The sequence below is a fragment of the Sturnira hondurensis genome, unplaced genomic scaffold (genome assembly GCF_014824575.4).
Source record: "Sturnira hondurensis isolate 20B ecotype Veracruz unplaced genomic scaffold, ASM1482457v3 Scaffold0007578, whole genome shotgun sequence".
In the NCBI taxonomy this organism is placed as follows: domain Eukaryota; kingdom Metazoa; phylum Chordata; class Mammalia; order Chiroptera; family Phyllostomidae; genus Sturnira; species Sturnira hondurensis.
The window spans coordinates 2,604,018-2,627,006 of NW_028080209.1; the positions used below are offsets into that span (position 1 = coordinate 2,604,018).

Below are 22,989 nucleotides of genomic sequence, written 5' to 3' on the forward strand. Positions count from 1 at the left end.
CAGTGAGTTGCCTAATTTTTTTCTATTTTTCTACTTATAAAATATTGGTAGTAGAAACACTTCATATAAATACTTAGAATATTTTGCCAAAGTGATACTCAAAGTTTATACCCTTAAATTCAATTGCTAAAAAATAAGAGAGACTAAAACTTAACCAAAAGAAAGTAGTAGAGAGTAATTAATAAAGGTGAAAACAGATAGTATACTTCACATACTTTATGGTATGCATATTACACCTCAGTAAAATAAAGAAAAAAATAAAAGCACAAATAATGACCAGAAAAAGGAATGGGCTTGATCATTACAGTGAAACTTGTTTGATTTTTAAAAGATAATCTGACCATGCTGATCAACAAAATAGAAATAAAATAACATATTAGAATAATAAAAGAATGNGTAGTAGAAACACTTCATATAAATACTTAGAATATTTTGCCAAAGTGATACTCAAAGTTTATACCCTTAAATTCAATTGCTAAAAAATAAGAGAGACTAAAACTTAACCAAAAGAAAGTAGTAGAGAGTAATTAATAAAGGTGAAAACAGATAGTATACTTCACATACTTTATGGTATGCATATTACACCTCAGTAAAATAAAGAAAAAAATAAAAGCACAAATAATGACCAGAAAAAGGAATAGGCTTGATCATTACAGTGAAACTTGTTTGATTTTTAAAAGATAATCTGACCATGCTGATCAACAAAATAGAAATAATAACATATTAGAATAATAAAAGAATGTATATAACCCAAAATTCAGACATTTTAAAATTAATGTTGTATAAATGTTTTACATAAATATAAATATATAACGACCATAGCAACATATAAATAGTTAAAAACTGCACAGTATTTTTTTTTTTTTTAGAGAGAGGGGAAGGGAAGGAGGAGAGAAACATTGATCAGCATGTGCCCCGACCAAGGTCCAGGCCTGCAACGCAGGCATGTGCCCTGACTGGGAATTGAACCTGCAGCCTTTTCGTTTATGGAGTGATGCCCAACCAATTGAGCCACACCAGCCAGGGTTGTACAGCAAATTTTTAAAGCACTTTCTTCAAACAAACAAACAAACGAACAAAAAGAGTAATAAGGGGATTATGTGTGGTTAGATAATGCTGTTACCATCCCTCTGGGATGCATTTCTGGGAGAGTCATTAGTCCACCATAGTGACTGATTGAGGCAGGGTTTCTACTGGCATTTAGTTCCTGGTGAGCAGGAATGCGAAGCATCTTACACTGTGCAGGACAATCCCACACAGTGAGGAGTTTTCCCGCCCAGAAATGCCAGTTGTGTCTGTAGATGTGACAGAGTGGAATGCTTCATCAGGATCCATGAAGTAGAAACCCTGTCCCCCCACAAAAAGGCACTAGGCCCAGGTGGTTTTATGATAGTTTTATCCAATGAGGTATTTCTGTTATTTAAATTATTTTGAATGTGGGGAAAGTCTTCTAAAGTCACTGTGTGGGGCATGACTGAGGACAGTGTTTCCTGTTTCGTGGAGCCTCATCATTATTCCTCTACTGTTCAGCTGTTTGCCAGCTGGACATTCTGGTCATACCACGGCTCAGAGAAACAGTGGGCAACTTTCCAGGTTTGGTAGCACATGGGAAAGGAGCCAAGAGCTCTAAAAGTCCTTGTTCTCCGTGGTGGTAAGTCAGTGTTCCTGTGAGTTGTGCATTCAGGTCTGTGTGAAGTTCGCGCATGAGGATAATGACCATAGTCCTCTTGGGTGGGGGGGGAGAAAATATTATTTTAGCTTCTGTTCTCCTTCTGCTCCCACATCCAGAGTGCTCCCAATTCCTGAGCCTTAGGGACTTCTGTAGTGTGAGTCTTGGCTTTTCCCTTTACCAGCTTGGGATTCTCAGCTGTGGTTCCATCGGCAGCCCCACCCTTGGTACGATCGGTGTGGTGAGGCTCTGGGAAGATTGAGTGGACACGTGTGTTCAGTGTGCCATCGGTGCCTGGAAAGTCTGGGCCATCTTTTCCTGGTAGATTCCAAGGAATAAGTTTGGATGCTTTGCCAAAAGTCAAAACATGTAAATGAGACAGTTTAATAATTATGCCTTATTTTCAGCAGCTTCCTCTTCTCTCACCTCCTTGCATTAGAGGAGCTCCTGCCAGAAGCCCACTATGTAACTTTCTTGCTCTCAGTGTGTATTTCTCAGTTGGAATAGTTCCCTTTAGCTGCAGCCATTTATTTACATATGTATACATGAGACATATGCAAGATAATCACAAAGAGCAGAATATGTTAAATTCACCTAACGTGGTATAAAAGTAATTTCAGAGTTCAAAAGAGGGATAAATTATGTCAGTGTAAGAGACTGGGGATGGCTTTATGAAGGAAGTGCCATTTGAGCTGAACTCCAAAACCAAGACTTCTGGTTGATGGGCAGAAGTTGGGAGGGAGGAGAGGGCGTCCCAGGCAGTGGAGTGATAATAAAGAGCAGTAGGAGGGTGGGAGAAGATGGAGCACACGTTTGGGAAACAGTAAGAATCGGTTTGGCTGGAACAAAGAACAGGTCATAGAGTGTTGGAACTCAGGGGTCAGCCTTCATTCCAGAGACGGTGCTGTGTTGTTGATGCTTTTGCGTGAGGTGACAGGGCAGCCATGCTTTAAGAATGTAATCGTGGAATCCTAGACTGCAGTTGGGAGAGACTAGAGACAGGAATATCCTGAGGCCAAGTCTTCAAGGAACCTCTTAAAGGAAATTAGAACCCAAAGTAGGGGACAGTAGGAGGTGGCGAGAGACATATTGAGGAGGTCGTTACAGTGAAATGTGGAGGACTTAGGAGGAGAGAGTATTGAGGATGACCCTGAGGTTGTGAACCTAGTTAACTGGGCTGATACTGTGCACCTAACAGAAATAGGGGGTAGGAGGTCAGACGTGTTTAAGGAAAGATGTTGAGTTCAGTTTTGAATATAGGTTTGAGGTGTTTCAGGTACCAGGAGAACATCCAGGTAAAGGTACTCTGCAAACACTTAGAAATATGGGTATGATGTTCAAGAGAGATGTAAAGATTAAAAACGGATTTGCGAATCATCCGAGCTGAGATGATGGTTAACGTAAACGATAACCAGGATAATGCAGTGTCTTAGAAGCCAAGGCTGAATGTGATGGAAATCCCAAAATAACAGGTTTAAACAAGAGAGAAGTGCAGAAGTAAGGAGTCCAGGGCTAGTTCATGATGGGCAAGGACCCAGTCTCCCTCTGCCAGTTCCTGGGTCAAGAAGACTATTCACGTACAAGCTGTCAACACAGGAAGGAAGAAAGAGGGGAAGGCACTTGGTGGAAGACAGTGCTTTAAAGTTGCACGTACCACTTTCACTTACAACCCATCGGCCAGAACTTGGTCACGTGGCTATACCTAGCTACAGTGAAGTTGAGAAATGTAGTCTTTATTCTAGGTGTCTGTGAGCCAATCCAAAAAATCCCATAACCGAGGAAGGAGGGAAAAGTGGCTATTGGGGACAAGTGGTACTCAGTGCCAAGTGATGCAGAAAGAGATGGAAGAATGAAGACGAGAAAAAGGGTTAAACAATCAGGGGCCATTAGTAAATCTCAGACAGGGCATACTTCCGTGAGGCAGGTAGGAAGAGATGAAATTATCCCCACATTTTGACCTAGTGTTAAGAGTAGTTAAGGAAGTTTGTCTAATCAAGTCTTCTCTGGAAATTTGTCTGATTATCTTCCAAGAGTATGTATAGGTGCCACGGGGAAGATGACAGTGTGCAGAGTGGAAGAGATGAGTCGATCTTACGGTGATGGCACAGTTCTCAAGAGATGAACGAAGGGTGAATGAAAGGCTGGCTGGGTCTGTCAGTCTGGCTTGCTTTTGGATTCTAGCTGTGCTGCTCATTGGCTAGTGACCTTGAGGAAGTAATTTAGTCTCTTTAAGCCTTGTTTTCTATGTGTGAAATAGGAATACAGATTCTTACCTCATGGTTGCTGCGATTATTAAAAAAGAAACTGTTAATACTTAAGCACAGTGTCTGGCACAGACTAAGCACCTAATATGTTGCAGCCATTGGAAGCAGCTGAGTTAAATAAATTGGCCGAGGACTCAGTCAGTTGTTTCTTGGGTATTCAGCAGGGCTCAACATTCCAGCAACTGGAGAAGAGAAGGCAAATGGTGGTGAATACCCACTGTTGGAACTGGCAGAAGATCAAGGGAAGCAGAGATGGCAAGTGTGCTATTACATTAGGCACAAATGTCAGGGCTGGTCACAAACTGATCCAGGCAGAGCTGGAATATCGCATAGGGAAGTCTGAGGAGCCAGAGATCCAGCAACAGGCGGAGCACATGTTTAGGAGGTGGTTAAGGAAATGGTGGAGAAGTAAAGTAATCAGCACTGAGTCCGTGAGTGCCAAAGCTGCCTGTCCCCATTGGTCCGGCAGGGGGCGGAGATGGCCCCTCCCCCCCCCCCCCCCCCCCCCCCCCCCCGCCCACAGCCGTCCACTGCTGCTGTCACCGTCGCCCTGAGCCAGACTGGCAAGACTACTTGGACCTGCCCTGGCACCTGAGTTTTACTCTGCCTGGTTTACAGGGCCTCCTAGAGGAGGCCAGCCTCTGCGCAGTGCTGCCGGCATGAAGAGCGGTTGAAAGCAGGTGCACATGAAAAAAGATGATAATGATGACAGTTTCCGTTTTCCAAATGCTTCTTACAGGCCAGCCACGTGCGGAGTCCATTTACACTGATTAGGTCATTGAATTTGTCCAGACAGACCTGGGTAGGGGCTATTTTTATCCCTGTTTAGTAGATGAGGGAGGAGTTAGGTGTTAGAGCTGAGTGTTAGGCCCTCATCTGGCTGGATCCGAAGCCTCTTTAGTCACAAGATTAAATCATTTCACCCAGAGCCCTGCTGCTGTTCACAGTCTTAACATCAGAGACCTGGAAGGAAACCTTGGGTCATGTAGTCACAGGTTCAAACCATGCTAAATCTCAGGCCTTAGAGAACGCAGGCCAGCTGATCATTGTTTGAAAAAGACACAGAGAGGAAAAGTCATAGGACTGGGACCACGACTTGGGCCTCATTCTGTTCCTCTGGGTGCCACAGACCAGAATGGACTCTCAGTGTATTTGTCTTCTCAGATCACAGTGTCCCGCCACTGTCTGCATACCCCAGTCAGAACCTTCCTCCTGGGGAAGCAGAGGGCCCTCTGAAAGCAGCTGTGTACTCAGGAGTTCGCGCGGTTTCTGATGCTCATCCCAGTGACGAGGTGATCAGGGTTAGATCCTAATGGAACAAAGAAAGCGGAGCAGCCTGAGAAATTGGAGTCCCCCCCTTTCTCCTCCGAGTCTGAGCACTGATTGGACTTAGTGAGTTCTCACATGAGTTGCCCTTCAGCCCTAATTTAAACGGGCAGGAATGACTAAAAATGTGAATGTTAAAATTTTATTATTCAAAAGCCCTTGAGGTCCCTCCCCATGGATCATCGTAATTAAAATGCAGCACAGAAGACCCCTTGCTTCAGCAGCTCATAGAGTAAAAGGAAAACACCCAGAATGGATTAAGACCGAAAGTGGAAAGGGCTGGAATTAGCATGCCGATGTGTCCTATTCAGTAGAGCAGCTGGCCTTGATGGATGGTGAGGGGAGGAGTGCTGAGGGCAGTGTGGGAGGGGCGTTGCAAGCCTGGTAATGCCAAAGGTGGGCACATAGTGAATCCCAGTCAGAAGGAAGGCCTCTGGCCTGAGGGTTCTCTTCTGCGAATCCTCAAGCCCACCAGACCTCATGTCTCTGCACTTTCTAATGTATTTCCACTTCCCTTTAAGCCTGCCAAGGCCTGCCTTGTCCTTCAGTGCGCAGCGCAAAAGCTACCTCTTCTGAGAAGCCTCCTGGTTCAACATAATCACACTCTCCTTTCTGCTCACTGTGCATTTGGCTTATACTTTGCCTCAAGCATCTGTGAATTTTTGCCTTGAATTTTAGCCACTTCTGTATTTGCTAGTCTCTCCCAGTAGTGCGTAAGTCCACTGGGCAGATGCGATGTCTTCATCTTTATTTCGCTGGGGTGCCCCTGAAGGCAGGCGTTTTGCACGTGCTCATGGATGGGACAGGTGGTTGGAGCAGCCGCTCTGGGGCTTGTCTCAGTTTCTCCCCCAGCCTTCTCTCTGTGCTCCCGCTGCCCTCTCCTGCTGTCCAGAGCTGTGAGGATAGTGTAGTCAGTGGGTGTTTGTATTTGTCAGGCACATTGCCTTGATGATCCTCGTGAGGGACAGAGAAGTTGTCTCATCTGTGAGCCAAATACGCTGTGATGGATCTTGTGTGGAGAATACTAATTGTTAACATCTGTTGAGAGCTGGCACGTGCCAGGCACGATTCTAAGTGCTTCACACGTATAATCTAATTCTCACAACAATCCCATGAAAGAAGTACTACTAACATTTCCAAACCCTACATGAAAATACTGGGCACACGTATAATCTAATTCTCACAACAATCCCATGAAAGAAGTACTACTAACATTTCCAAACCCTACATGAAAATACTGGGCACAGGGAGTTGCTGAGATTTGGCTCTTGATCAGCAGTACCTTGTCCCCAAGAGACCTACTTTCATTCTGACTTTACAGAAGGAAGGGACCATTGAGTGGATCTATTCCCACCCGTTGATTTGCCAGGGAAGTCTAGCTCAGGCTTGGACATAGTTATTACAGGGCAGAGAACACCGTCTTAGCGTTCGGTCCTGAGGTTCTTAGTCAGGCTCTCGCACAGTGAGGTGTCTTTCCCAGGGAGTGGCCTGGGTAAGCGGGGTAAGTGCAGGAAGCCCCTCCGTGATGTCCTGTACTTCATCGTACAGTGTTGGTGGAGTGTGGTTTCTCTCATGGGATTATGACCCTCAGAAATTCTTCCTCCTCACATATTTCCATCTCCCCAAAGTTTCCATTTCTTTTTTCTGCCCACTTCCTCCCCCGGCATCAGCCTGGTACTGAGGACTTGGCATCAGCCCCTCTTTCTTCATTGAAGGCTCGCCTGAATGGCGGCTGTTAAACAGGGCCTCCATTGTCGGCTCCCACAGTGGCAGCAGAGCCTGCTCAGCGGCCGGGGCCTGAGGTCCACCCAGGCAGCGCGAGCCGGCTGGCTCCCACTTCTGGACTGTGGTGTTGTTTTCTTTTGTTGTTGGGCTCACCCTCCTCCACACCACCCCCCCAGACTGTTAAATAAGAAGCTAGAAGCTGATGCAAAGAAATGGAAGCCTGTGCTCCTGTTACCAACGTCCTCTTTTTGCATTCAGATGCAGCCAGAGGGACGTTGCCCCTTCAGCCAGCGTCCATAGGGAGCTGGCCATTGGAATACAGCCCTAGAGGTGGCAGATTTTGCAGCTTGGTTGACCGTCCCAGCAGCTTCTTCTAGGAGGTGTATAGGCCTGAGCCCCCGTTAGATGGTCATGTGTCATCCTCTCTGTGGCCCCACCAAGCAGCAGCACAGAGCAGCTGTGTTTGCGCTGCCGGTGGCCATGTGTGTTCACGCACTGACATCGAAGTGTCCTGGAACGGAGTTAAGCTGTGTGGGATCTGTGCACACAGCATTTCTTCTCCCTGAGAAGTTATTCACTTTGTTTGGTGCTCATTCGGTGCTCTGGGCCTGACCTGTGGGTGTAGGTTTGTGAGTGGGCTGCGACAATCCTGAAGCAGTGAGGTGTAGGAGGAGAGGCCGAAGCCCCCACTGCTGGGCTCCTGTGGAGGTGTGATCAGAGCCGGAAGGTGCAGTTACTGGCTGCGCCCCTGCAGCCGCGGCGCACTTGCCAGATCTGAATGGACTACGGAGACTGAACTGTTCTTCTTGAGAGGGTGGTGTGAATGGAACCATGTGCCTGCTCAGACCTCAGGGTGGTGGGCTCATCATGAGAGCTGTGGTGGGGACCCATCCTTAATGGCTGTCTTGGAAGAGCCACCGTTGTGGGGCACCAGGGTGGCGTGTGGACAGTGGAGACTGTGTGTTAGCGCATAGAGTTGATGAAATGTGCCCCTCCTTGTCTGACTTCCCGTTCAGTGTCAGAGCCGAGCTTCAGGAAGGGTGCTGGGGCTGCAGGCCTCCTGCCGGGGGAGATCATAGCACCGGGCAGCTTGGATTCTCACCACTATCAGGACATAAAAGACTTGGAAGGACCACATAGTCCAACCCACTTATTTTATTGCTTTTTACTTAATCTTTAGTGTATTTTTTTCCATTACCATTTAGTCCCCTACACCCTCCTCTCCCCAGACCCACTTGTCATAGATACTGAGGCCCAGCGGGAAGAGCTCACTGCTGAGGCCACACAGCTTGGGACCAGCAGGGCCAGGAGAACCAGGTGTTCGGATGCCTCGGTTAAAGGCTTCTCCCCATCATGTCACAGAAACCACCGAAGGCCTGAGGGCCCTCGGTTTTTCATCTGCAATAATAGTTGAAATTGACCCTTCCAGGTCTAAGATTCTCTGATCTCATGAACAGTTCTTGGGGACTTTGGGCAGACTATGAAATAATTTGGTGTGTGTACCATAGATTCCACTTCAGAGAAAAAAGTCAAGTATTAGCTTTGGAATGTGAACTGGTACCAGGTGCAGGGCTGTTTTCTATTCTGCTGATGGGGGTTAGAATCTCTTCTTAATGGGACCCAGTTCCTGTAGGGCGAGCCCCTCAAGTATCCCAGTGTGAGATCCATGTTGGACTCTGATTTGGTCAATTATTTATGCTGCTTCAGGGCGAGGTATTTGGTATCCTGGGGGAGGCACAGTAGCAGTGGCCTCCTGAGCTAGCAGGGTCGGATTTCTGGGATGTCAGGGGCCTTGGGGGACTGCAAATGTCTGTTGGCACTGACAGATTAGACCGTTTTGTTTTCAGTGGATCAAGTAAGGTTAAATTTAAACAAATAGGAGCAGCTGGGAGCCTTTGGAAGGCATGAGATGTGCACATTCTCAGGAAAAAGAAAAGTTTGTGCTCCCTGCGGAAGGAAGGATGAGGCGTGGAGCTCTAACAGCCCCCGAGGAAGGAAGCGGTCATTTCTCTGCCGCTTTGTTTTGTGCTTTCAGTTAAGGAATTCCAGAAGTTGCAGGTTGTGGCTCGTGACCTCCTTTTTTCCCCGTTGCCGCCTGCCAGAGGGGGGGCGGGCGGGTGGCTCTAAATAACACTTCGGCCTTTATGGAAGCATATCAGATGTTCCAGGAGCGAGTCCCCCTTGCTCACACTTGCTCGCTGGCGCACTCCCTTTCTCTCTCACTTGTACTCCGTGTTCGCTCCCTCTCTCCTCACTGCGTCCTTTCTGTAGAACATAGTTAGTACTTCTCGCCTTATATAGCAAGGTCTGGTCGTTAATGTTAACAGAACTCTAACAACGGGGAAGGCTGCCAGATAGCATTAATCAGGCCAGTGTTTGGAATTTCATAAATGCTCTGACTTTGGGTACAGATTGAACATTAAGAACAATACGAAACTGTTTTCCTCCTTCCTCTCTCTCCTCTCCCTCTGCCCTCTCCCCAGCCCATCCTCTCTCTGCCCCCCTCTGTTTTTGAATTCCTCTGCTCTGCTGTCTGCTTGCTACAGCGTTGGAACTTTGTTGGTTTTTGCCACTTTAATTTGTTATTTCTCTCTCTCCGTCCACTTCAAGACCACAGGCAGAGCGGCTGCAGCCGGAGCCAGGACTCTCCGGAGGGGCCAGACGGGCAGGTCCCAGAGCAGTTCTCGGGTCTCCTCCACGGCTCCTCCCCGGTGTGCGAGGTGGGGCAGGACCCTTTCCAGCTGCTCTCTGCCACCAGCCAGAGACATCCAGAAGGGTCCCCCGCGCAAGGCACCTGCCACGAGACCAGCATGCAGCTGGAGGAGCCGGGTGTGCACACTCCTGGAGGCTCCCCACCCAGTGTCCTGGACCAGAGTAAGAGAGGGGGCTACCCAGCAAGCCTGCCCACCGCTAACAGCCAATCGCACCCCGAAACTTTGATTCACACGGCATCTCCACACCCTGGTGGTGCCGAGGAAGAAGGAGACCGGAGCGGGGCCAGAAGCCGAGTCCCTCCCACCAGCAAACCCAAAGCTGAACTCAAACTCAGCCGTAGCTTGTCCAAGTCTGACTCTGATCTCCTGACCTGCTCACCTACAGAGGACGCCGCGATGGGGAGTCGGAGCGAGTCTTTGTCCAACTGCAGCATCGGGAAGAAGAGGCTCGAGAAGTCGCCCTCTTTCGCCTCAGAGTGGGATGAGGTAAGGCTGTATGACGTCACAGAGGGAGCTGGCCACGGCCCACCACCGCTCTCCTGTGTGGGACTCCCAGGAGCAGGCTGTGGGCCAGGGTTGCCCCTGGTTCCTTCACACTGTGACCAGTGTGGTTCTGAGAGCCATGCAGGAGGCAAGGCCCAAGTAGCCAGGGCGGGGTCTGCTCTCTGCTTGGATCGTAGAGAGCAGATCCATTTGTGGTTGAACTAGAGGGTGGAGGCTCCAGCACAGCAGGACGGAGGGACATGAAGTTTGGGAATGATTTGGATCCTGTCAGCCCCACTGAGGGAGTTATGCTCACTCTGAAGGTGGTTAAGAAGAGCTAGAGTGGTCTAGCTTCCAGTGGTCTTCAGGAGGAAGAGGGGAGGGCCAGGGTTAGCTGGAAGGGTGGAGAGGGGGCTGGCTTTGGGAGAAGCTGCTGAAGGGGATCCCAGAGGGCTTTTCTGTTCCCTATACCTCTGTGGTTAGGCTTACCCTAACCCCTGGAAGACCCTGTGCTTCTCCCAGCAGGAGCGTCTTACCCACCCCACATTCCCAGGTTGGAGAGGTAGAGGGCGAGGTGGTTCAAGAAACAGATTAGTGAGCAGAAAACATTCAGAGTCTGGGGCCCAGTTTTCTTCCATAACCTGTTACAGGATAATTGAAATGTGTACCTGACTATTCCTCGGTGGCCTGTGGCACGTCTTACTGGGCAGAAGAATGTTTCTCAAAGACTGGTAAACACTCAGGGAATGTTAAAGTGCTATTCTTGCAGGCTTCTGGCTAGGAGAAAGCTGCCTTTGAAGTGGACTGTGTCTGTCTCCCAGGAACATTTTCGAGAGAAAAATTTAGCTCTCAGGAGGAGGGGAGTGGTACAGCTGACTCGTGCTTTTGTAGACTAAATGCCTGTCCCAGCTCCGTCTGGTTGCAGCTGCAAAGTTATGTAAACCAAAGCTAATCCCATTCTCCTGTGGGAACAGGGCGGGGGCAGTTCCTGCAGCACTCTCGTCTCCAGATAAGAGGGGTTCGGGGCTGTGTGTCAGGACCCCTGCCTGCGCCGCAGGAGGTGCTCAGTGAAGCAGTGTGTGCCGAGCCGGTGCCGGTGCCGGCTGCAGCCGCTGAGGGAAAGCAAGCCCGGGGACCAAGCTCCAGGCCGGCCTCTGGGGAGACGTCAGGGTCTGTGTTTGTTAGACATGTGCACTCTACCTTTGTTTTTCAAAACAGAGTTTTGCTCACCCACAGCCAAGTACAGAATGAGGCAGCCTGTGAGGAAGGTAAGTGCAGTCAGTCTGTGAGGAAGGTAAGTGCAGTCAGTCTGTGAGGAAGGTAAGTGCAGTCAGTCTGTGAGGAAGGTAAGTGCAGTCAGTCTGTGAGGAAGATAAGTGCAGTCAGTCTGTGAGGAAGATAAGTGCAGTGTGCTCCGAAACGACAGGTCTGGTGAAGTGAGAAGGGCCTCTGTGCGAGTGGGGTGGGTGAGCGGGGATGTGAGAGGGAGGAAAGGGCTTCAGGGAACATCACAGAGAAGTGGGATTTGACGTGAAATTAAAGCCCCAGTGTTTTGGTTAGAGCCAGATTGAAGCCAGTGGGATGGAGAAAGGATGTTGCCGGCGGAGAGGGCAGCATGAGCAGAGGTGTGGGCTTGGGCATGCTGGAGTCACTGGGTTTCTGTAGAGTGCAGAGTTTCTATGGGGACAATAAGAAATAAGAACAGAACGTAAAAGTGGGACCAGATTGTGAGAGGGCCTTGAACTTAAGCTGAGAAATGAGTATTTGATTCACTGTCAAGGCACTATCTCAGAGTCCCTCAAATGGGCTAGAAGACAGCGGTACCTGTCTAATGAGTTAACCACCTCTTCTCTTTGACTCCATCTGCTGCACGTGCCTCTCTCCCCAGGAGGTCGGCAGTGCCGGGTGACTCTTCACAGGACTTTCCTGCTCTGTAAGGGCAGCATCACCAGGCAGGCTTGTGGGCTCTACCCTTTCCTCCTGGAGAAGAAGCAGGAAGTCCCTGGGCCACAGCTCAGCTTCATTGCAGTTGGCTGTTTGGACCAATAAACCAGTTGTCTCTTGGCATCTTAATGAGAGGACGTTCATGGGCTGATGTTCCCTTTGCAGGTAGAGATTGCAGATGGGTAGAGTGAACCCAGGGACTGTTCAGGGTGTCTTGAGCCAGCCTGTAGTGCGGCCTAGAAACACATTTTAAATTTGAAAAAAGCTAAAGGCAGTTGAGGTCTTCATGGAAAGAATTCAGAAGATTGCGCTTTCCTTATGTAGTGAACCCTAACCCTTCAACGTTGTTTTTGAGTCATATTATCTTGGTTTTTGTGGCTGTGTCTCCCCAGTGGCTGGCTTTACACCCAGGCCTTCGCAGAGGAGCTTTCCTAGGCTTTCCTAGAGGAGCACCCAGTGGCCAGCTGCTCCCCACCCCGCCCCCAACCGTGCCTGAAAGCTATTGTGTATCTTGTGCTTAGTGACTTTTTTTGCTTTGTCATTCATCATTAGATCCCCACAGGAGGGGAAGGCTGCTCTTAGGGCTGGGCCTGGGAGGCAGAGAAAAAGGCTCTGGGACCCAGGCAGCTGTGATCCTAGGACAGGACAAATTGGGCGTTGGCCAGGCCACTCACAGGAGGAGGTACAGGGCAGTATGGAAGGCTCGGGCCCGGAGTCAGCAGATTCAACCTTGAGCCCCAGCTCCACCAACTCCACCTTGATGCCTGGATGGCCTGGGGGAGCATCCGTGTTTCACCCTGGTGTGTGAAATGGGGGCAGGCGAGTCTGAGTTGCAGAGTTGTTTGCACCAGTTAGACAAGTGCCTAGCACAGGAACTAGTGTGTGAAAAGCACTGTGTGAGTGGTGGGTTGTTACTGGGCCTGCAGTGTCTTCAGACCTTAAACAAGGCAGAGCTTATAGGGGTCGTCCAGGGTGGGAGAGTGACTGGGGAGCAGCAGAGTTCAAGCCCCTCAACTCATGAACCCCCGCGTGAGTTTGCCCTACCCTAGACCGGGAAGAGCCAGCCCAGCCTTCAAAAGCAGGGCAGGCCCCCCCCGTCGTTCTTTGAGAAATTAATGAGCCTTTCTGCCTAACTCCCTCAGAGGAGAAGAGAGGTTATAAATCTCTGATGTTTGTTTTCAATGTATTCTACAGACAGTAATCCCCTATTTATCCATGAGGGGTAGGTTCCAAGACCCCGCTGGTGCCTGAAACTGATACTGATGACCCCTATATGTATATGTATACACACACAGTGTTTTTCTGTATACATGCATACCTGTGATAAAGTTTAATTTATAAATTAGGCACAGTAAGAGATTAGCAACAGTGACTAATAGTAAAACAGAACTACTATAACAATATATTATAATGAAAGTTATGTGAGGTAGTGTCTTTCTCCGTCTCTCTCTTAAAACCCCACTGCACTGTCCTCACCTTTTTTTTCCCCCCGATTTTTTTATTTAATTCTTTTTCAAGTACAGTTTTCTGTCTATTACTCCCATCCCATCTGTCCTCACCTTTTCACGTAGAGGAAGCACTTGACAGCTTCCCTTCGGCGCACTGAACCGCCAGTATCGCTGCTATTGCACTTTGGGGCCTTTATGAAGTAAAAGAAGGGTGACAACGCAGGGACTGGGGCACCAGGAACGTCGGTCCAGTCGCCGGGGTGGCTGCTAAATGCCCAGGGGCGGGTGGCGTGCACGGTGTGGGGGTGCTGGAAGGAGGGAGGAGTCCTCACATCCTCCATCATCCAGCTGAGCAGGACGGCGCGAAATTTTTATTACACTACTCAGAGCAGTGTGTCATTTTAAACTTACAAATTGTTTATTTCTGAAATTGTTCATTTGACACTTTTTGTGTGGACAGGGGGGCACTGCTGTGACGGCCAGTCGTGGCCCCCTGACAGGTCGGTTGTTTGGGACCATGCGCAGCTGGTAGGCAAGGAGTCACCTTCTGCAGACAGAGCGCTCCGTGTCCTAGTGCGGCCCTTGTCAGCGGCCTCGACATGACGACGTCTGAGCGTTGGCCTGGTTAGGGTGAACCTCTCTGATAGTGTCCATCAGCGACACTAGCATTCTCCCTGTGTTCTGTTCCATTTTTGATAACAAAGAAGTAATAGGGTTTGTTTTTAAAAGCGCTCAGCGTAAGAGGAGCTCTAACCTCAAGCTTCGGTGGCTGTTTTCCGTGTTCTCCAGTCAAGTCAGAGGCACTCTTTGTTGTCTTAACGATCCCGACAGCATAACCGAGAAGCTGTTCGTAAAACTCGAGACATGTATAGATACAGTGGGAAAATCACCTGCATCTCTCTACACGTGTTAATGTCTGTTATCATTTGATGTGTATCCAAACTTGAGGTCTTAGTGTATTTACAGACTTATCATTGGCTTTTCTTACCTGACAGCTGCCCTGGCAGTCAGTGAGGTCTGGATTCAGGTCCGGATTCTAAAAGGCGTAGTGTTCTGTTCTATGGCTGTGTCATTAGGTCAGCTTGTTGTTGCTTAGTCTCCACTTGTCCCATACTGCGCAGGGCATTTTCCATCAGCCCTTCGAGTGCATTCCCTCCCCTCCCTGCCTACCTGGATATCTCAGCAGCCAACCCCTGTGACTGAGTGGGCCAAGGAACTCGTGGCTTGACTGTGTTCCCCTACTGAAGACCGCCACTCCTGTGAGGGACCCTCTCCCAGTAGCTGCCCTCTCTGGGTCCTGGTAACCCGCCTGGGGCTCCTGGCTGTGACTGGCTCCCACCCCATGCTGCTGTCCCTGTGCTCTACCAGACCTGTGTCAGCAGTCCCGTTGTTCAGCTCCTACAGTTGCCCCGTTTGTGCCGTCATTTTTCTGCAGGGACCCTGAGTGATGCAGGCGTTTTTAGTGCTGTTTCTGCCAAATCTCCGCAAGCCGGGTGGCTGCGTGCTGGAGAAGGAGAGACAGCTCTTGTGTGTGAATTGTGAATTAATCTTCATTTGCAGTTGAACCAGAAGGTGTAGATATTTAGTGTGCTGGGAGGCAGGAGAAATCCATCATTTAACATTAAGCCTTTCCCACTCCCAATTATAGCAAGAACCCTGTTCTGCTTTCCACCCAGTTGGCGGTGTGGTCAGCATTTCAGCTGTGTGCTCCTGGGTCCCAGTCTCCTGGAGGAGTTTCACCCTCCGTCCCTGCGCTGTCTGGCGCACCCATGAGCACATCCACACAGCAGCAGTTAATGTATGAAATGAAGAAATGTCAGGAGGACAGAAATGACATCTGGTCAGATGGCAGTTTGAATGTGTACAGTCTGTGGGGTTAGGGCTCTCGCATACCTGCCTTCGGACAGGAGTGAGGCCTCTGAAAGAGAAAGCCACGCAGGCCGCTCGTCTACTTTGCATAAACACTGGAGTCGTCTAGAACTTGGCTAAATGCTGAAGTGATAAGTCTGTGTTTTGTAATAAACTGTCATAAATATTAAACATGGGAAATGGGTGAAGACAAGCTTCATATGCATCTGTACAAGCTGAGAATGATTTCTGGTCAGGGATTTGGGGACTGTTCCAGTTTTGTCTGAAATAGTGGCCATGGGGACCCCAGGCTCTTGAATCCCTCCTTGAGAAGTGCGGTGGCAGTGGCGGGGAGGGCACCCTTCCAGGCCAGGTCCCCACGCCCTTTCCAGCAAGCAGTCCAGTTGGAGGCCTGATGTCATCAGGAGAAAAGCTGATTGGTTCAACTCCACAGAGGCTTTGGCTCTTTCAACCCTTCAGGGTTGGGTGTGCAAGAATGATTTAGATGTAAAGTAAAAAGATTTGGGCATTTGCATTTCCAATGGCTAAACTTCCCACACCCTCTTCTGTAATACCTGCTGTTTTTCATGATGTAAATAAGCATGCTGTGAAGTCATTTTTGCTGACAGAAGCTGTCTCACTCTAAATAATGTGACACTCCTACTTCTGGGGACAAATTAGAGCCTGGAGTGTCTCTTTTAGTTGCTTCCTTGTGTACACTGGAATCACAGCTTTTGTCTTAGAACCTCTCCATTTCCCTTGGTTTTAGTGGTCTGTTAAGATTTAGGTCTTTTTATATATGTATTATATATATGTGTGTGTGTGTGTGTGTGTGTGTGTTTAAAGAATCTCACTTACTTTATAGGCAGTCCTGAATAAACATCCCTGGCCTTTCTGTGTGATAACTCCAAGTGATTTTTGTTAGCCTGGATAAAAATATGTACAGGGGTGGGCAAAAGTAGGGTTAGTGTTGTGAGTACACAAAGCACAGAGTTAATAAAGCTACCGTAACAATCATAACCTGCACATCTTTTCCACATGGACCACTGTAAACCCGAGTTTGCCCGCCCCATGTGTAGGCGCGTTCCTGTGCCCTTGACCCTGACAGGAGGAGCATCATGCTCTTAGGACTAAGCCGGAGTCCGTCCTGGCTCGCAGTGATCCAGTGATGAAGAGAACCGTGTGCCACCCCGCCCACCCCCACTGACAGGCTCCGGGTGGGTAATCTCTTGATGACCTCGTGCCTCCAGCTGGGCAGCTTGCTGGAAAAGGGCGGGAGGCTGGGGCCTGGCCTGGAAGGGTGCCCTCCCTGCCGCCGCCCCACTTCTCACCACGGGGGTTGGGGAGCCCAGCACCTGCCCCTTTCCCTCATTTTCATGCTTTTCTCCACGCACTTCTCCAGATTTCCTCTTTGCTGCTTTTCCTGTCATTTTACTCATCCTGCATCTTTTTTTCCCCGTTTGCTCCTCTCCCCTTTTCATCTGTGCTGTTTTCTGTCTTTTCACTCTGTTCCTCCTTTTCGCACTGATTTTTCTTCTGCATGTTTATTTTACTGGCAGCACCAAGGAGAGGCTTTCTTGATAGCATTTCTTCCTCCGCCTTCTCCACCAGAAGGATTTTTCTTTTATTTTCTTTTTAACATTTTACCTATTTGTATATTCTACAGAACATTTTACCTCTGGTGGCGTACCTGGCCTCCCCCCCAACATGCCACCACCCTCACTGTCCCTTCATAAACACACTGGTTCCACTCGGCTGCGTCAAGGCAGGCGCCATCAAGCACGGTGGAGGGATTTGTGGTATTTGTGAAGTTGCTAGCAAGATGAGAATTGTCCTTTTCTCCTTTTTTGTTTAATTACTTTCTTTTTAAACCACCCAAGAGCTTGGATGACAGTGGCTGTGGGCGAATATATGAGAAGAATTTGATCTTTATTCCAGTGCATACGGAGGCTGGGAATCGCAGAAACATTTTCTGGAACATTCTTTATATACTTTGGTTCAGATTTTGTATCTCTTCCTTCTTTTTTTCTAGTAACAGCATCAGTAATATACAGACTGAATGATTGTATATAATTTTAGGGAATAGTACTTTATCTTATATTATTCTAAGCAGTTGTTTTTAAGAAACAAGTAGAGGAATTTTCGTGTAATCAGCAACAATATCAAATTGAAGCATGTTTTTACACAGCCATTCATTCATTCGGTTAGCTTGTTCAACGCCCGCTCTGTCCCAGGCACTGCTCTAGACCCTGGGAAAGGCAGTGAGCAAACCAGGTGGAGTCCTCTGCCTCATGGAAGGTGACATATTCTAGAAGAGTAGAGGGAAGGAGAAATAACAGGACAATAAGTAAAATTCAGAGTGTGCTCCCTGGTGATGAGTGCTAATGAGAAAAATAAAGCTGAGAAAAGGGAGGGGTGTGGAGGGAAGTAGGGGCTGCAGTTGGTGGGAGCCAGGAGAGCCCTGAGGTGGTGAGAGCGCAGCCTGGGGGCAGGGGCTTGGGTGTCCCCCCCCCCNTGGGCCCCCCCCCCCCCCCCCCGCACACACGCACACACGCACACCCTACTGGGCTGCTGTCTTTACAATTAATTATTTTCTCCTGTGAGAGAAATTTAAAATTCAGTTCTACACTACATTGTCTTACAAATATACGTTGTTACTTGACTGCCACTTTTAAATTCCTTTCTCTTCTTTTATTGTTACCAGTTTCTTTTCTCACATTGTTTTTTCCCTCCTGATTTTTTCTACTAAGCTGTTTGGGTGATCTTTTAAACATACATACACACATATGTACATATGTGATACGCACACTTATATAACGCACATATATTTTTAAGCAACTGAACTAGAATGAAACCTGAATTTCTTTTCTGGTTTTTTTTTCATTAGCACATTTTTATTTTCATTTTATAATTTTATTATCTGGCAGTATTAGTAAAACCTCAGTCCTCTTTCTTTACTTGATTCTTTATCATTATTATTATTATTATATTTTATTGGTTATGGCATTCCAGCTGTCCCGCTCTGTAGCCACCTGCCCCCCTCGACCCCGCCCTCTGCCTCAGGTAGTCCTCACATCAGTGTCCATGTCCTTGGGTTGAAATCTGAATCTCTAAGGACATCCCTGGACATCCAGTTCTCAGAGTTGATCGCTTTGTCATCTTCCCAGGAATGGATCGTTGAGTGTGTTCTGGTGGAGGGTGGAGTTCAAAGTCATTGTCTCAGAAACTACATTTCCATGGATGCATCACATATTTAAAGCAGAAATAAAATCTAAAAAACAGGATGATAAGGCAAGGGGAAAGGAATTCAAAATTATTTAGACTGGAGGATGGCCAGGAATCTAGAAAACAGGGACACCAAGAGAGGAAGACAGCTAGCTAGATGTCCAGGGAGTCGGGACAGGCGGGTCTGGGTGTCAGCACCTGGGACACAGAAGGGTGCTGGTGCCCTAAAACATGCCTTCAGTGCTGATGGCCCGATTAATCTGTAATGCGCCCCTTAGGTCCAAGGCCACAGGTTCCAAACAGGTAATCGCAACCAATTAAAGAGTGAGACGTTGGTCAGAGTCTCAGACATCCTCTGACCCCGGGTGGACTTCAGGAGGTCAGTGTAAAGGGAGCTCCTTAGCCACCAGGTATGAAGAGTGTCTTTGTGCACACATGCACACGTGTGTGAGACAGCAGGGGTGTGTGTAGGGTCTGTGTTAGTTCAGATGGCGAATAACTTTACATCCGGGTGTCCAGCTGGGAGTGGGGACACAGCTCAGTCAGCCGTGTCTGGTTGCCTGGTCAGTGAAGGTGCATCAAAGGTGCCCTGCATATGATGCAGCTGGTCTCTGTGTCCACAGATCTGGCTGCTTTAGGCCTCGTCACCTCTGGCTCGTGGAGCCCTGGGAAGTAGAGCAAAACAAGCCGGCTTCGTTGTACACACACAACTACATCTCTGTGGTTTGTCCTCCTTGAAATGACTAGGACCCAGAGAAGCTTATTTGTTTAGAGATGTGCTGTGTGGTCACAGTGGCCAATAATTACCTGGCCATCTAGTGAGGGACAGGCTGGCTTCTTAATATATAAGACTCTAGGAAAGCAATTCCTCTGGACCTCACTTGGGCTTCCTTGGTAATCTGTGGCCCTCAGCAATGACATAGAGCTCTTCTCAGGACTCCAGTGTTGTGCCAGCACCATCAGAGACGTGGTCTCCAGTCTCAGCTCCATAATCTCTACTCTCAGGGCCCTGCCTAGGCTTCCTTTACATTCCTTTGTCCTGCTTTTCCCCCATCGATGTTTCTTTTTGATACCACCATGTAAATAGCCAGTGGGAAAGAAGAATGGTGCCTGAAGATGCTGGGCAGGGGGAGGTGCTGAGGGGTCTTCCCAGGCATCCTGCTCTGCCTTGCACACCAACTCTAATGACCCATCTCTGGGGCCACAGGCCCTCCTGTTTGTAACTCAGGGAAGCCTGTTTATTTGTCTGGACAGGTGGGAAACTGCCTGAACCCATCACTGGGGTTCTGCAAATAACAGTGTGTCTACAGTCTGTTCCTGCCCACCCTGATTTAAACAACCAGGAAGCCATCGTAAACTCAGCTGAAGTAATGTGGTTTATGTAAATATTTGGAGTTATCTTGAGCAGAACATGCCTAAAAAAAACAACACTCCAGGAGAACCTTATATCATTACGCAGTGTATGTGCAGTCTTGGGTTTGCTGCTGGGCTAGATTCCCACACTGACACCCAGATGGTGAATGATCGTGGAGAAGTTTATCTTCAGGGGTTGGCCAAACCCTCTGTGCTGGCCCGTAGGACAGAGAGAACGCCATGGAACTTGGGGAGTGGTGGAGGAGGGGGGCCCTCAAAGGGCAGGAAGTACCAAGTCCCAAAGTCTTCAGCTGTGTTTTTGAAGGAAATATTAGTCTTAAACAACTTTCATTTCTAACTGGAAATGGAACTTTTATACCCTGGGGATTTTTTTAAAGTTATAATACCTAAATGTGGCTGAAATTTAAAGGGCACCAAAAATCTTTAAACTATATCTTATTAATTATGCTATTACAGTAGTCCCAATTTTTTCTACCTTTACCCTCCTCCACCCACCATTTCTTCAGGCAGTGCCCACACCATTGTCCCATGCCCATGGGTCATGTGTAGGTTCTTCAGCTACTCCATTCCCTATACTGTTCTTTACATCCCATGGCTATTCTGTAACTACCTATTTGTACTTCTTAATCCCTTCGCCCCTTCCCCCATACTCCCCTTCCTTCTGGCAACTGTCAAAATACTATCTTTATCCTTGATTCTGTCTCTGTTCTTGTTTGCTTAGTTTGTTTTTTAGATTCAGTTGTTGATAGGTATGTATTTATTGCCATTTCATTGTTTATAGTTTTTTTTTCCATTTTCATTGTTTATAGTTTTGATCTTATTCTTAAATAAGTCCTTTTAACATTTCATATAGTAATGCTTTGGGGATGATGAACTTTAGTTTTCTTGTCTAAGAAACTCTTTATCTGCCCTTTGATTCTAAATGATAGCTTTGCTTGGTAGACGGTTCTTGGCTGTAGGTCCCCATTTTCATTACTTTGAATGTTTCTTGCCAGTCCCTTCCAGCCTGCAGTTTCTTTTGAGAAATCAGCTGACAATCTTACGAGTTTCCCCCGTAGGTAAGTAACTGCTTTTCTCTTGCTGCTTTTAAGATTCCGTCTTTATCTTTAGCCTTTGGCATTATAATTATGATGTGTCTTGGGGTGGGCCTCTTTGCATCCATCTTGTTGGGGACTCTCTGTGCTTCCTGGGCTTGTATGTCTATTTCCTTCACCAAATAAGGGAATTTCCTTTCATTATTTTTTCAAATAGATTTCTAATTTCTTGCTCTTCTCTTATTTTTCTCACACCCCTATGATGCAAGTGGTAAAACTATTAAAGTTGTCCCAATGGCTTCTTACACTATCCTCACTTTTTTGGATTCTTTTTTTCTTTCTGTTGTTCTGATTGGTGATTTTTTGCTTCCTTATGTTCCACATCATTGTTTTGATTCTCAGCTGTATCCACTCTAGTGTTGTTTCCCTGTAAATTGTTCTTTATTTCAATTAGTATATCCTTTGTTTCTGACTGACTGGATCTTTTTTATGCTGTTGAGGTCCTCACTAAGTTCCTTGAGCATCCTAATAACCAGTGTCTTGAACACTGCATCTGATAGATTGCTTATCTCCATTTCAGTTAGTTCTTTTTTGGAGTTTTGATCTTTTCTTTCACTTGGGCTCTGTTTCTTTGTCTCCTCATTTTGTCAGCCTCTCTGTGTTTGTTTCTATATATTAGGTAGAGCTGCTATGAGTCCCTGTCTTGGTAGTGGCCTACTTTAGTAGGTGTCCTGTAGGGTCCAGTGGGACAGTCTCCCCTGTCGCCCAAGCTGGGTACTTGAGATACACCCTTCAGGTAAGCTGAGTACACCCTTTTCTTGTAGCTGAGCCTTGATTTCTGTTGGCAGATCAATGGGAGGGATTTACCCAGGCCAGTCAGCAGCCAGGACTGGCTGTGACCACTGACCACCACCCTCCATGCTACATGGAGGATCAGCTGTGCACGGGCAGGGTGGTGGTGCTCCAGTGTGACTTGTTGCTACCCACTGGGTGCACAGGCTCTGGGGTTTCCTGGGTGGTGCAGGCCAAGCTCAGCCCCCTCCTGTGTTTTGCCCCCGGCCACCTGAGATACCAAGCAATCTAAGATGGCTGCTACTTGTGCTGGCCTAGATTCTCAGGAGAAGCCAAGCAGTGAATCTAGGCTAGCTACTCCTAGTTTAAGAGGATTTAGGAAGTTGCAAAGAATGAGCCAAGACCAGCCATTCATATGGAAAAGCAGCGTGGGTGGGACTGAATCTCTGGGAATCTACAAGGTGGGGCAAACATTGTTAACCAGGTTGAAGGAGTCTCAGATGTGGCACAAGCCTGCCAGCTCTGTGGGATGAGGGTTCAGAAAAGGGACAGTGGCCTCTGCCTGCCTTTCTGAGAGAAAGCTGTCCCCCAGCTCTCACCTTGATGCCAGGCACTTCACTTCCTCCCTCTATGCCACTGGTGCCTTTCAAGCGGCTACCCCAGTGCTGGAGCTCAGAGGGAGTGATCTGAGTAAGTCCGTGTATGGGTTCTCTAAAGAGGGACTCCACAGGGGTTTTTTCCACTAAGTCAAACCCACTGGTTTTTGCAGCCAGAAGTTATGGGGACTTAATCTTCCTGGCACTGGAACCCTGGATAGAGGGGCTTAGTGTGGGGCTGAGACTCTGTGCTCCTGAAATACCCCTCTCAAGTTTTGGATGTAGGACCAGCTCATTCCACGTCTCTGCCCCTCCTACCATTTGCAGTGGATGTGGTTCCTTTAATTCTGTAGTTGTCAGACTTCCATTCACCTCGATTTCTGGCATTTCTGAGTGATGGTTGTTCTATATTTTAATTGTAATTTTGATGTGGTTTTGTGTTTACCTACACTGTTTTCTTGACCAGAAGTCCTATAAATTTTTTTTAAGTCTCTTTCTCTGTGTCCCTTTGACACCTAGTCCTCTCCCTGGTTTTTTGAGTATCCTT

The 22,989-nt window shown here is 47.9% G+C and overlaps 1 protein-coding gene across 7 annotated transcripts in view; it reads left to right on the top strand.

The window, feature by feature from the left end:
* ANKS1A (ankyrin repeat and sterile alpha motif domain containing 1A) overlaps positions 1 to 22,989 on the top strand; it is a 188,540-nt gene that overhangs the window by 109,051 nt on the left and 56,500 nt on the right. For all 7 annotated transcript variants that reach the window (XM_037052813.1, XM_037052812.1, XM_037052814.1 and 4 more), the window contains one exon: positions 9,595 to 10,184. In XM_037052813.1, the coding sequence (XP_036908708.1) occupies positions 9,595 to 10,184 (590 nt within the window). The remainder of the gene's footprint in view (positions 1 to 9,594; positions 10,185 to 22,989) is intronic.